Genomic DNA, 13973 nt, shown 5'->3' with positions numbered 1-13973 from the left:
AGATATCTTTGTAAAATTATAACATAGTATATAATTTTATATGGTTGATAATTCGGGTTTGCTTTGATCTTTCTTTTCTTTTTTTCCGGAACCTTCTTTTCGGGTTTTACAATTATTGAAAGAGATTTCAGATTCCGATTCGATATTTCGTTTGTTCTATTTGGTATTGATTTTGAGCTTTCTTATAGAACAAATAATGCCAAACAAGATTCATACGTTAGGTTTACTTGAATCTCTATAATATAACAAAACTCATGAATACTAGTACTTACAGTACATTTTTTTGTGACGAACAAATAAAATACTTACATTACATTTAACTCGGTACTCTTTTATGAAAACAAAACTCTTAAACCGGTTGACAACCCCCCCCAAAAAAAGGACTTGTGAAGACAATTACAAAAGAAAATCAAGAACATGGCTAAACAAAAAGTTCTCAAGAAGAAGTGTTAAGAACTTAAGCTGTTTGAGGTGAACAATCATATGTGAGATAGATTGCTCAATCAATTTCCCAACCGAAGCTCTAATGTCACAAGTGACAGATTCTTTAACCGCTAAGCCATCTAAACCTCTATCATCATCATCATCATCATCATCTTTGTCTCGAAGTTCTTCTTCTTCAAAATCATCAGCAATCAAATGGGGCGGAACTACAGATTCTTGAAGCTCCCATTCTTCAATACAAAGTCCCCATTCTTGATAATCCACTCCCGCCATCGCTAAAGCCTCCATCGAACCCATGCAATTAAATGAGAAAGTGATCTTAAAATGTAGTTTGCTTTGTTAGTATTTTCTTGGAACCTTTTGAGTTCGACTTCTTGTTTGATGAGTAGGTACGTGTGGCTAATGACCTTACTATATATAGGCATGTACGGACGTGTGGTTTCTCTGGCTTCTCCCCTGAATTCATCACCAAAAGATATCACGTGAAATGTTCAAAAAATCAAACCGTCTGAATTGAATTTTAAATGTCGTCAAATACTTTGGTTGACAAAAAATTGAAAATACAATGTCAAATACATGGAACGAAAAACAATATGAACTAACAACATTCTCGTGACACTCTCTCAAAGTTGAAGAGAAGACCATTTGCAGATTGAAAGTAGTAATACTAATCTTCTCGAGCCCACGTCATCGACTGATCATCGTAGTGGTCTATTAACCTATTCAAACTATAGCGTAATGAAACATACACACAAATTGATCTCACTCGAATACTTGATGACCACACAAAAAAAATGGTATTTAGTTTTTTTGTGAATCTAGGCTTTGGCTCGTGAAAACATTAGGGTGGCGACAACTACGTTCAACGGGAAGGTTTAAAATCGGAATAAAACGGTTGCTCATAACAAAGAAAATGTAAACATTTGGAATTTTGTCCTCAATGATGTGTATTGTACACATATCCACCTTGATACTATATTATTTAACAAATTACACCAAATATTTATTTTGATTGTGCAGAATAACCACATCCAAAGAATAATTGACATTGCCCCCTCTAAAAATTCTTATCACTGAATTATAATAGTTTTAATGGTTTTTTTGTCATCTAGTTTTATTTAGCTGTGGGTTAGGAAAAGTTTATTATTATTCCATAACATTACAGCCAAAATACCTGAAGACAAAAATATGATTTTGAAAAAGGAGAAACTAAGTAGATAAATTAAGGTTAGTTAATTATAAAAAAAAAAAAAATTATCCAATTCCAACAGATATTTTTCTTATAATATTTTATATATGCATAATTAACAATTGTGAGCTAAATGAAATTATTTTTCTTGAAGCAACAATACCATGAAAGAAAATTGATTTGACAAATTAGGCAGCTTTGAATAAATCAAATCTCTTCCAAATTTCAATTCACTTTAGGAAAAAAGATAGTCAGCTACACGAAGTATAACAGAATACATGACTACACATGCCAAGTTTAAAAATGTACAACCAACTACACGAACTAAATGTATTGCATGCCCACATATACCAACTATATGACGACATATAGTCAACATCACGAACATTTTATTCCGGTACACTAATCATCAAAATTCGGCATTGACCATCGTTGACCGGTATTGACCAATAAAAATATTCAAAAATATATATTTTTATTTATTTTAAATGTTTTTAAAAAGAATTATTCTATAGAATCGGTTATGGTGTTGTATAATAATAATAAAAAAACACATTCTATATTTTTAAAATATATATATTTTGTATGATAATAATAATTAGTTAATTTTTTCAATTTCAAAACTAAACTAAAAGCGAAATAAATAAAATCTATTACAAAAAATTGGGTATATGACTCTTTAGTCTAAATTTTGCATGGTAAAAATATATAAAGTTTTTTTGCTAAAATCAAAATCATAATACATAAAAAAGATATATAGAAAATTTTATATATTCTTTAGTCTAAATTTAATATATTGTTAAATTTTTGTAATTAAAATTATTAAAACAAATTCTCGTAATAACGCGTAAATAACAAAAAAATTCGCAATGTTTCTTTTTAATATATAGAAAATAGAAAATCTAACGATGTTGATTTTAGCAAAAGCATTTGTAAAATAAGAAGTTAATGTTTTTTATTGACAATGTACAAATAAGTAATTCGCTTAATTATTTTTATTTCACTTTTATTTTAGTTTTTAAATTGAAAAAACTAACTAATTATAATAATCAATATATTAAATATATATACAAAATATCTTTATTTTGAATTTAATATGTATTAGTTTTGTTTTTAATATTAAAATAAATAAAAATAATTTTTTTGCATATTTTTGTTGGTCAATGCCGGTCAACGATGGTCAACGCCGGATTTCAACGATTAGTGTACCGGAATAAGATGTTCGTGATGTTGACTACATGTCGTCATATAGTTGGTATATGTGGGCATGCAATACATTTAGTTCGTGTAGTTGGTTGTAAATTTCTAAACTTGGCATGTGTAGCCATGTATTCCGTTATACTTCATGTAGCTAAATATCTTTTTTCCTTCACTTTATAAATTCATAACAGCCAAACTTATTTAATTTGAAAATATTTTAGATTAAAATATAGAGGATAATTTTATTTAAGTAGCATATAATATATTAATGTTAAATTAAAAAATACTCAACACAAGTTTCCGTTAATTCTTCTTCGCCAATTTTCAACACTTTGGGGTCCAAACTCGAGAAAGCTCTGGGCGACCAGTTCCCGGAAGGAGAACGATACTTAGGATTCGAAAATTTCGGCAACACTTGTTACTGTAACAGTGTTTTGCAGGTCTCCTTCTCCTTCTATTGAAAAATGCGTAGTTAGTGATTAGCTCTGAGGAATGGGAATTTTCTATGTATCTTGTGAATTCGATTTACTGACAAAAGGTTTCATTTTGAAGTAAATGTAGAGACTTCTTCTAGTCCTAGAGGGGCTAACCTGTACAGAAGAACCATGTGCATCATCAGTTTTTAAGATATGGTAGCTTATACTATATAGCCTAAATGAAAAGTTTGTTGATCTTAGGTCTGTTTTACATTCTATGTTTGTGCAAGAGTTTCCAGGATTCGTGAACTATTGCTTCAACATTATGCAAATGATCAAGCTGATGCTCAGGAGAATCTCTTGACCTGCTTGGCAGACTTGTTTTCGCAGGTTATTCTCATCTTTCAATATCATTTTTTATTGTGGCACATCACATTTTGGGTACTAGTTTCCTTTTGAGAAGTCTATACTGCTTGGTTATTGTTACACATGCTGGTTTGCTTTGTTTTACTTGGCCAGTGTTGAAACTATGGCTTTGCAGCTGTGTTTGCTTAATGTTCATCACTTCTTTGTGTCATCTTCTACTTGATAATCGCGGAGATGCTCACTTATTCAAAGAAGCGTCACATTAAGTCTGCTAATTTTATTGCTCCTTTTCCACATAGATAAGTTCCCAGAAGAAGAAAACTGGAGTTATTGCTCCCAAGCGCTAGCTTTGTACAGAGGTTGAAGATGCAGAATGAGCTTTTCCGGAGTTATATGCATCAGGTATTTTGCGTAACTGTATATCTTCTTATATGAGGATAATCAAATTGTAAGAGAAGTAATATATGTTTTTGTATGTTACTATTCTCATGCAGGATGCACATGAGTTCCTGAATTATTTGCTTAATGAACTTGTTGAGATCTTAGAGAAAGAGACGCAAGCTACAAAAACGGACAATGAAAAGATTGCAAATTGACTGAAAGCTCCCCAGGCAAATGGTGTTCATAAATTAAGAGCCAATTGTTACTTGGGTGCACAAGATTTTTCAGGCAAGGTGCTTTATCATAAATGGCATATATCAGTGCATTTTTGGCTTTTCATTTTTGACAAATTTTGCTGTGATAAATGCTGCAGGTAAAAAATACTGTTCCCGCATTGCATCGTTCAAAATACCGTACAAGTTCTTTCGGTTTCCTGACTGAAACTGTTTTATTCTATTTTGTGCAGTTTACAAGAAGCGCAGAAGAGAATGAAGATCAAGAAACCGCCACACATCTTAGTTATACATCTGAAACGGTTTAAATATATCCAACAGTTGGGCCGCTACAAGAAGCTATCGTACAGAGTCGTCTTCCCTCTGGAACTGAAACTCAGCAACACAGTGGATGAATATGTGGACATTGAGTACTCTCTCTTCGCAGTCGTGGTGCATGTCGGAAGTGGACCCAACCATGGTCATCACATAACCATTGGCTCTTCTTTGATGATGAGACTGTTGAAATGATTGAAGAATCTGCTGTCCAAACGTTCTTCGGTTCATCGCAAGAGTACTCAAGCAATACTGATCATGGCTACATCTTGTTATACGAGAGCCTTGGAACAAGATAGAGAAAAGGGCTTTTAGTCATTTGACAAGAACATAACCTCTCTCCTCTCGTGTCTCTCTTCCAAGCTATTTTGTGACTTGCAAAGAAAAAGTCAAGTTTCCTTTAACGCTAAAAGACAGAAAGTTTGTATACTTAATGAAATCAACCATGTACAGTTTTAACTACAAGGTTACTATTTTGGTTATATAAGTTTGATTTATGTTTCAAATATATCATTTAAATTAGAGTAATGAATGCAGTTACAGAATATGAGAAGAGTGATTACATAAGAATTTACAAGTTTAATGAGTCAATAAAACTGTGACACAATATCACACAATAAAGCTTGGGAGTGGTTTAACTGGTCCACATAGATGAGGACATAGGCAACATCAATGTGTCATCATCTTCCAACAATGCTTCAATATCTATCAGATCGTCATCAAAACATGTTGCTTCTGAATTTTCAAGAGCCTTTTCGACCTATAAACCAAAGGTTAAGAATCAAGATTGTTCAGTTTTGTTAATTCTAAGGAGATTAAGGTTAGTTTATTCGTATAGTTACCTTGCTTTCTTGGATGTCGTTGACAACATTTAGCAATCTACGGTATTGATCTCTAGCTTCAGGATATTGAACCATTGATTTCACTCTTGCAAGAGCTTTTTGTAGCCTTTCCTCTGTTTGCTTTCTTCCTTGTTTGAAAAAATCATCGTCTTCTTCTTTCTCTGTTCCGTCTTGCATCTTATCAACAAGTGCTTCTGACTTAAACCCGCGCAAACCAGCTCCTTTCCGTCTCCAACGCAATATCACCTTCTCTAATATCCCCACTGACCAAATTATCTTTCTGTAGTTTTTCCTAACCTGGTAACCTCTCACATGAGCCTGCACCATTGCCAGTTTAAAACCGTTAAGAATTTGATATACCTTAAACGAATCAAGAACTTTGGTTTGGTTTTATCAAAACATTACGCACCTGTATTTTGATGATTCTTTGTCTGGTAATCAAATAGTCTTTTCTTCCCTTGTAACCGCGGAACTTGTTCTGAATCCGGATAGCTGCGGCTTGCACGGAATCATCACTATGCGCCCGTCCTGATTTGTGTGTTTTAGGAGCAAGCATTGAAAGAGCACGCTCCTCTGACATTCCAAGCTTTCTATCTCCAAATTCTTTTAGTTGCTTCTTCTGGAAAGACTGGGCCCTGAAAACCTGATGAATCCGAGCTGCTGCCTGTGTAGCGTTACGTACAGCTGTCAACGAGTCTGTCAATGATGAGCTGGATGGGCTAGGAGCGGTCTCAACAGTTTCCGCATTGTTATCATTTAGACTGAGCAAAGAAACATGGGCCCTTAAGGCATATTCTGAGAGATAACCAGCAATTCCTTTGTGACCATTAGCATAGGCTAGATCGGAAGGTGTGCTTCCTGATGGGAAATCTGGATTTGGGTCAGTTAATGTTCCAGGAGCAGCACCAAGAGCTATGAGTGAACCAATTATCCTCTCCCTGAATACGAAAATACCTTTGTTTCAATTACAAATGTCAAAGAAAAAGAAGATGAATTAGTGAACACTTACTAGAAGTAACTCACCTGCCAAAGAAAGCTGCCCAATGAAGTGCGGTCCAACCATTTACATCGCGGAAATCAACGCTTACACCGGCGATTATTGTTGGTTCTAAGGCCCAGTTGTAACCAAGAGAAGCTGCAAAATGTAATACACCTTGGCCACCTTCATCCAAAACACTTGGACCTTTTCCACCTTCTGCTATCTTTTGTAAAAGCCATGAGTGTAAGCTTTCTTTCAGAAATTCCTGCAAAAGGTTGTTTTTCATATTTTCTTGGGAGATTTCATTCATGAGCATCTGATCCAACTGGTCATCGTTCTCGAAAAGCAGTAAACTGATCTTCTCGCTCAATTGGGACAAATGACTGTCATTCCCGGAAACAGGGCTTGAGCTTTCAGATTTCGAGCACAACAGTTTAACAAATCTTGCCTCAAGAATGTTAATAGTAGACTCATCATCTGTTTCTCTATCAAAAACTTGAGACTCGGCAACCTTATACTCGAATTCACGCACTTCACTGCATGCCAATCTGTTGGAACATGTTACATAAAACGGAACTCTTCCAGCCTCATGCATAGGAGCAACACATTGGAGAATACCATTAGATATAACATCTGCTGGAACTTCTGTTTGCCCAAACATGCAAGACCACTCGCCAATTTCAGTCTCCTCCCGAGTCTTTAAGAATTTTCCAGTGACAAAAACCTAAATTTTTTGCAAAAGAAAATAAGAACAAATCTATCTTATGACTCCCTGAAAAGATAAATTGATCAACAGTGCTTACCACCACTTCACAACCCACATATGCCCAGCTTGGAGAGAAGTCATTGATGCTAAAGAGCTGTTCCTTTGAGAGGGAAGGACTCATAACATATCCATCTAACTCCCTCCTAGAGTTGTGACCATTGGACCCATCCTCACTCTCAACTTCTTCCCAGTAGGTTCTCGAACTTGATTGAGTAAAGGACTCGTTTGCATCAGCTATAACACCAACATCGCCAAGTTCTTTGCTCATCCAGCGGTTGAAACTGTCCATCTTTTTCAAACCTTCTTCGCCCAATGCACCGTCTAACAGATGCTGTTTCATCGTAGATAGATATGGAGCTTTTTCATTCGAAGCTAGATTGCTTATAGCATTTAGCTCAACATCTGTAGTTGATACAAAAAAAAATTGAAAGTTGGCTTTTAAGTACAAATAAATTCCAACCTTATATTAAAACAAGCTGAGTGCAGTGTAAACCTTGTCCTTGGAACCACACAGTACTATCAGATGTAAGTCCTGAATTTAACTCCTGATTCTGCAGATGTTGAAAGCGAAAAAGTATTCAGATACTCAAAGAATACATAGAAAACACTCAGCAGCACAACCGAGGAAGAGGAATGCAGAAATTGAGCTTGATTCCATCAGAATTGTGTATACCTGGCTTTTGACCATGGACCCTTGTAGACTGGCAAAATCTTGCATTGTAAAAGAGTAGCTTTCGAGTATTTGGTCCAGCACTTCATGCTCACTGTTAGGCTGCAAAGGTAAGGCTTCAACTCCAGAACCACAATTTCCCAGAATCTCTTCCCAGGTTTGGGAATCAATGGATTTTCTGTTTTTTAACCCATTTGTTACTCCAGGACTGTTGATAGTTTTGCATTTGTCTACCATAATTGAAGAATCAGTTACGGGGATTGTGCGAAGCTCTTTTTGATAACTATCCCTGGCTGCTAAAAAGGTAAGAAACCATATGACGTTGGAGGTATCAGATAGTTATTTGGAACTTGTGCTTTTACTGGATAGAACAAAAGAACTAAAACCAGGTCACCAAGAACTTACGCGTCAAAGAGATTTGATGGTAAGGATCAAACCCAGTAAGGCTTCCTCCTATCGCAGGCTGCTGAAATTCTTGATGAGAGTGAACTATAGAACTTCCATGCTGATTGTATGCTGCAGAATGAATATATGTAATATGCATAAGATAAGAGACCAATTAAGTAAGGAATCTTCAATAGGTAGTTGTGATATCATGTATGAAAGAAGAATCACCTGATTCAGCATCTTCAAGTTCTGGAGAGTGAAAACCATTGACACTTGCTGAGTCGGTAGTTTGTGAATGATTGCTATGATCATTTTGATTGTAGCTGCAAGAAGCATAACCATCATGTTCACTGGTCAAGGCTTCCCCAGTTTCTTGAGGAGACCGAGCAGTGTCTTCAGTCCTTTGCATCCGGTTATAAGATGTAGAAACTCTACTACCCTGATTCAATTACAAATTTCACTCTCAGAATGTCAACTTCCTCGAAAGAAAACGAGTGAGGCAGAGTAGTTAGCAATTAACAGGATGGGGTCCAACCTTAACTTCGAGATAATGGACAAAAACTATGTGGGAAAGCTCTCTGCATTAGTCACCAACAAAAAAAAACAAGAGACTTAGTAAAGGTGCTGTGTTCTTGTCAACTTCGAACACATTAACTATTTGGTAATACACTTCATGTTGAATTAACAAATAAGAGGAGAGAGAGAAAGGGAATCTATCATAATAGTTTAAGATCACAAGCAAATGATGTAAAAGTCATAATGCTATAATAAGCTTACTCCTGAAGCAACCAGTAACTGCGTCTTTGAAAGTTTTCATTGTCTTGTCCATGCGCATAGTAACAATGTAGAACATCAACGCTTCCCGCCTGCATGGATATTCATGAGCAAGATATCAACATCTTGATGATATTACAATCATATCGGATCAAAGAATCACAAGGTGCAATTCTCTTTTGATCATACTCCCCAAAGAACTACAAAGTAAAATAAATGTTCTATTTACTACCTTCAACCTCTCATGAGCTTCTTTCACAGTCTTTCCATCTTTTTTCTTCCTCCAATTGTGACCGTCTTTCCTGAAATATCTGAGCACCTTTCGATCAAACATAAAAACAGACCCACCTGAAAAGAGACAGAGATTTAGCATGAACATCATCAGTCTTACACCTTTTGAGTTTCATTCTACACTGAATGTTTATAAAGGAAAAAACTTGAGCTGTACATGAGCTGAGCAAGATAAAAAAAACCCTTACTTGATGGTGTAGTAGGTGGCTCAGTAGAAATTTGAAATCTTTGGTAATTCTGTAAAATTTCACAGATTTCAGGAGGACGAAGCCATCGATGCCGTGCTTCAGAGAGTATTTGTCCAACATCTGTGGACAAAAGACACAAAATTATTACAATTAAGATTATCATTCATCAAGAAAGGCTGTTAAGAGACTCTAAGGTACATTAGATAAGTAGCTAAAAAGTCAACTTCCAAACAAGAAGCAGCTAATTAAAGTATAACCAACACAAGATACTAAAATTTCCAAAATATTATCAACCTATAACAATCATAGAAAATAAGAGTAAATAAGTAAAAGTAAACCACTTAAAATGATGATCAAGACCAAAAACAAGATTTAGATTAGATTCTTTTTTCAACTTGGATAAGTAAACTAATAAGTAAGTGATGAATATTCAGCCTTGAACAAGAACAAATCATCACTCAGACCAATAATGGATAAAAAAAGGCATCTTGAAAAGATTCCACACATAAAGATTGAAACTTTGATGACTATGAATGATACCAATCAATACCCACAAACTAAATAGATCGAAATAAAAAATATCTGAAATATACCAAAAGAAGAAAACTTTCACTTCACCTAATTCATTATCTGGGCTAAATCTTCTTGCTTCCGCCATAGATTTCCTTTCTCCGATCTCAGAAACTCAAAGCAGACATAAAAAAAAAAGAAAAGTGAAACACTTTTAGAGTAAAGGTGAAAACTTTCTTCTTCTTCTTCTTCTTCGTTTACTTGGTGAAACAGAGGAATCAAAGAGCTGGAAAACGAAAATCGAAAAGGGTTAAAAATAAAGTGAAGAAGGAAGCATCTGAGTAGTGAGAGATATGAATCCGTACGATGAGAGAAAAAAAATGGCCGTCGAAATTGAAGTTTTTTCTTTCTAGTCAAAATTCTTCTGACGCAAGTTCCGGGACTCTGCCTTTTTTCTCTTATTTTTTTTTTGGTACTATTAAATTATCCATTGGGTTATTTTTTATATTCTTCTGCTTTATAATAATTTTTTCTAATTCTACTGTGATTCTAGTATTTTAAAATCTTGTAAAATAGAAACATTAAAATCTTTTTTTTTTTAATTTGTCGAAGAGAAACATTAAAAATCTTAATACGGTTAAATTAGCAAACGGAATCTGATTAAAGCTGAGCCTATATTCTAGATAAAGCAAGTTGTATTTTTTTTTTTGTAACTATCGTATATCTGATTTGCTTCAAAAATTTTGCTCCCGGTATTCAGAAATTTTTTGAATATTTGTGGAAAATATATGTGAAACTTGTATCTAAACTTCTCTTTCAAAAAAAAAAAGTATCTTAACTTTCTATAAAAAACAGAAAAAATAAGAAGTGAGAATTTAAAGAAAATGGTTGTTGGCAATGTCCTCTAATGTGTAAGCACTTTAGGGAAAATTGGGTTTTCTTTTATCGAAAAAGTAGTAGAAAAGTGAATGAGATCGTATCTCGAGTCAAAAGAAATTTTTTCAAGTTTATAGAAAAAATCAAAGAGAGACTGATGAGCCAAAGTGCCAAACGAATGCAAAAGCATGAGAATGGAAGAATATCTATGAATCCTTTTCTCATAAAGAGAAATGTTGTTTTATATAGAATACTTGGCCGGATAAGTATGAATTGCACTCAATTACTTCTCATGGCCCAAGCATCCGTGGTCTACTGGTAGAAGAAGCTTTGGGAAAGGGTGAAACTCTTAAACTTGAGTTCGATTCTCCCTGGAAACAAAAACACATTTGTTTGGAAAGTCTGTCAGTTGGGTCTTGGCCCTAGGCCTGGGCATATGGGTAACCCGTTCGGGTGCGGGTAAAACCTGTTCGGGATGAATGGATAATGAATTTATGGTCCATTCGGGTATTCCTATGGTTTCGGTTCCGGTCCAGTTCGGGTATTGCGGGTTCGGGTCGGTTTGGGTAATACCCGAAGTTTAAAATCTATATATACATTTTTGGATCACAATTAGCAAATAAATCCTGAAATTGAGAAGTATTTACAATGAAATGCCACTAGCATTAATTATTTAGATTTGTTTTATTTAAGTAAAGATTTTTAATTAAAATTCATTTCTCATATATTTAGCAAAAGTCTCTACAAAATCTTTCATTATCTATTTAAGTAAAGATTCTGAAATCAAATATGTTCTCAACAATTTACCAAAAATCTCTACACAATCTTTTTAAAAATCTCGACTTAGTTAACTTCTGATTTTTATCTGCAAAAAAAAAAATTAATTGTAACAGTTCTCAGAATTTGCAATAAATAATAAATCCAGATGACAAAAAAAAAGAGTGATGTAAAAATCGGGAATGTTGATACTACAATTTCTTCTACTTCTTTTTTTTCATATAATGAAAATTATTTTTTAGGGATATTTTTAGGCCTGGGCAAAATACCCGGAACCGAATACCCGAACCGAAAAACCCGAACAATACCCGAACCAAACCCGAACCCGATTTTTAAAAATACCCAAATGGGTCCTAACCTCCTACCCGAAAAAAACCTGAACCGAACCCGAACCGAATCCAATACCCGAATGTACCCGAATGTACCCGAATACAAATATACACCTAAAAATATTAGTTATTTTTATTTTTATAATACCCGAAATACCTAAAATTACAATCATAAAACCAAATATATTAGGTATTTTAGATATTTTTGGTTATATTTGGGTAAAGAGTAACCAATGTATTTTCGAGAAATCGGGTATTTCGGTTAGATTTGGGTATATATGAGTTAAAAACCCAAACCCGACCCGAACCCGAAAATATTCCGGGTATTTTTGGTTATTTTCGGGTATTTTGCTTTTTTATTAAAATACCCGAATCGACCCGAACCCGAACCGAATTTTTAGAATACCCGAATGGGTCTTGACCCCTACCCGAATAGACCCGATACCCGAAAAAAAAGAACCGAACCCGAATGGGTACCCGAATGCCCAGGCCTAGATATTTTCTTAAAACCTCTAAACAAAACAAAGGGTTTCAAAAGATAGCTTCTCTTTTGGTGGGTCGATCCGCAAACCCGCAACTCTCTACGGGCTTATCCGCATGAACCTGCAACCCGTAGTGGATAAAAATATTATTCAAAAAAAATTAACAAATGATGTTTAATTTTACGGGACGGGGTTATATGGTGCAACGGGTTTAGATCAATATTAATATTAAACAATATACTATGGATGAAATCCTAGAATTAAAAATCAAAATTTAATTATAAAATCAAAAACACTAAACAAAATAAACAATAATAACAAAACAAATACAACTTAAAATTTTGCAAAATAATTTTTTAGTTATAAAAAAATTGACCCGCGGTGTACCGCGGGGTAAAATCTAGATTTGGAAGTTTAAGGAGAAATTTTTTTAAAAAAAAATAATAGCTCCGCGGTGTACCGCAAGAAAAATCTTTCTCCTAAACTAAGGCAAGAAGAAGAAGAAAGCCAAATGTCGTTTAAGTGTATATATAGATATACCATTTAAACCTAAAACACAATTAATATACTCAAAATTATTAATATAGATATATGGATGGTACATTTATAAAATAGGTCGAAATATTTTATTATACTCTCTATTAATAAACAAAACTAATTATATTTAGATTTTTTTAAAAAAATTATAGCCCCGCGGTGTACCGCGGGTTCAAATCTAGTCACTTTACATACTCAAATGATCAAATAAAGAGAATAGAACATCAAACATGACATTTAGATATTAAATCCAATCCAAAATAACAAAGATGACTACTTAACTCTTAAGTGTTAAGAGTAAATTCCAATCCATAATCACATAAATCCGATTATTCGAAAAAGAAAAACATAGAACAAGATCTGGTGGTGCATAACTGATGACTTTGTTTTGAAAGTCAAAACCGTGAACTTAAGCTTAAATCCAAACATGAATATCAAACTTAAAATAAAATCTGCAACTCAATATCCCATCCATAAGCGATTGAAATCTGAAACTTTGAAGATCCAAGTTTTGAGTGCTCGTGAAAAAACCAGAGAGAATGACTTTGTAATCGTTTCAGAGACTCGATTAAAGCCAATATGTAAAGACAAAAACTTTGAATTTCAAATCTTTATCTTTGTTTCGACATCTAGGAAGCAATAAAAATCATAACTTTCACCTAATTGTGTTAAGCAAACAGACAAATCAAATAGGGTAAAAAAATGAATGTTTTAAACGGAAAGGAGAAGAACTAACCTCCGATTGATTTCGCGATAGAGCTGTCGGTGACGGTAAAGTCGCCGAGTACACAACGAGGGTTTCCAGTTTTAATATTGTGATTCGAGAAGCCGATTGCCGATATATGAGGGTAGGCCTAAAGGAAATTCAAACGACAAAAGTCACAAAACCTAAAACCTAGGACATACATATAAGTATATAACTATATAAGACTATATATCTAATTATCTATATACATATATAAACATATGTGTATTGCTTTGGGTTTGTGGGTACCTTAAATGGGTAACGGGTAATCCAATA

General features: G+C 34.2%; 3 protein-coding genes across 5 annotated transcripts; 1 reads left to right on the top strand and 2 right to left on the bottom strand.

Annotated features, from left to right (window-relative positions):
• Positions 1-238: 238 nt before the first annotated feature.
• LOC9316507 lies at positions 239-1494 on the bottom strand. The gene has a single exon (XM_021027599.1). The coding sequence runs from the start codon at positions 739-741 to the stop codon at positions 397-399; it is 345 nt and encodes a 114-aa protein (XP_020883258.1). The 5' UTR covers positions 742-1494; the 3' UTR covers positions 239-396.
• A 1315-nt stretch (positions 1495-2809) lies between these two features.
• LOC9314676 (ubiquitin carboxyl-terminal hydrolase 4) lies at positions 2810-4933 on the top strand. Its single transcript, XM_021027755.1, is given in 10 exon segments — positions 2810-2888; positions 3131-3273; positions 3511-3639; positions 3915-3962; positions 3964-4017; positions 4110-4247; positions 4249-4336; positions 4339-4369; positions 4463-4692; positions 4695-4933. Coding segments are annotated over 10 exon segments (1089 nt in total). The 3' UTR covers positions 4844-4933.
• Positions 4934-5017: 84 nt separating this feature from the next.
• LOC9314675 (calmodulin-binding transcription activator 3) lies at positions 5018-10457 on the bottom strand. Of its 3 annotated transcripts, XM_021027593.1 has the most exons (15): positions 10317-10457; positions 10060-10237; positions 9442-9561; positions 9195-9310; positions 8966-9054; positions 8724-8766; positions 8417-8627; positions 8207-8317; positions 7805-8094; positions 7625-7682; positions 7169-7533; positions 6410-7089; positions 5796-6324; positions 5387-5704; positions 5018-5304 (listed from the first exon to the last, which is right to left on the bottom strand). In XM_021027593.1, the coding sequence occupies exons 2-15, from the start codon at positions 10097-10099 to the stop codon at positions 5179-5181; spliced, it is 3096 nt and encodes a 1031-aa protein (XP_020883252.1). In that variant the 5' UTR covers positions 10100-10237; positions 10317-10457; the 3' UTR covers positions 5018-5178. The 3 variants fall into 3 exon arrangements, with proteins under 3 accessions (XP_020883252.1, XP_020883251.1, XP_020883250.1); XM_021027592.1 differs by having other exon boundaries at positions 10060-10451; XM_021027591.1 differs by having other exon boundaries at positions 7805-8097; positions 10060-10381.
• Positions 10458-13973: the final 3516 nt, after the last annotated feature.

Source organism: Arabidopsis lyrata, assembly GCF_000004255.2.
Source record: "Arabidopsis lyrata subsp. lyrata unplaced genomic scaffold ARALYscaffold_4, whole genome shotgun sequence".
NCBI classification, from domain to species: Eukaryota; Viridiplantae; Streptophyta; class Magnoliopsida; order Brassicales; family Brassicaceae; genus Arabidopsis; species Arabidopsis lyrata.
This window is presented reverse-complemented; position numbering and strand designations above follow the sequence as displayed.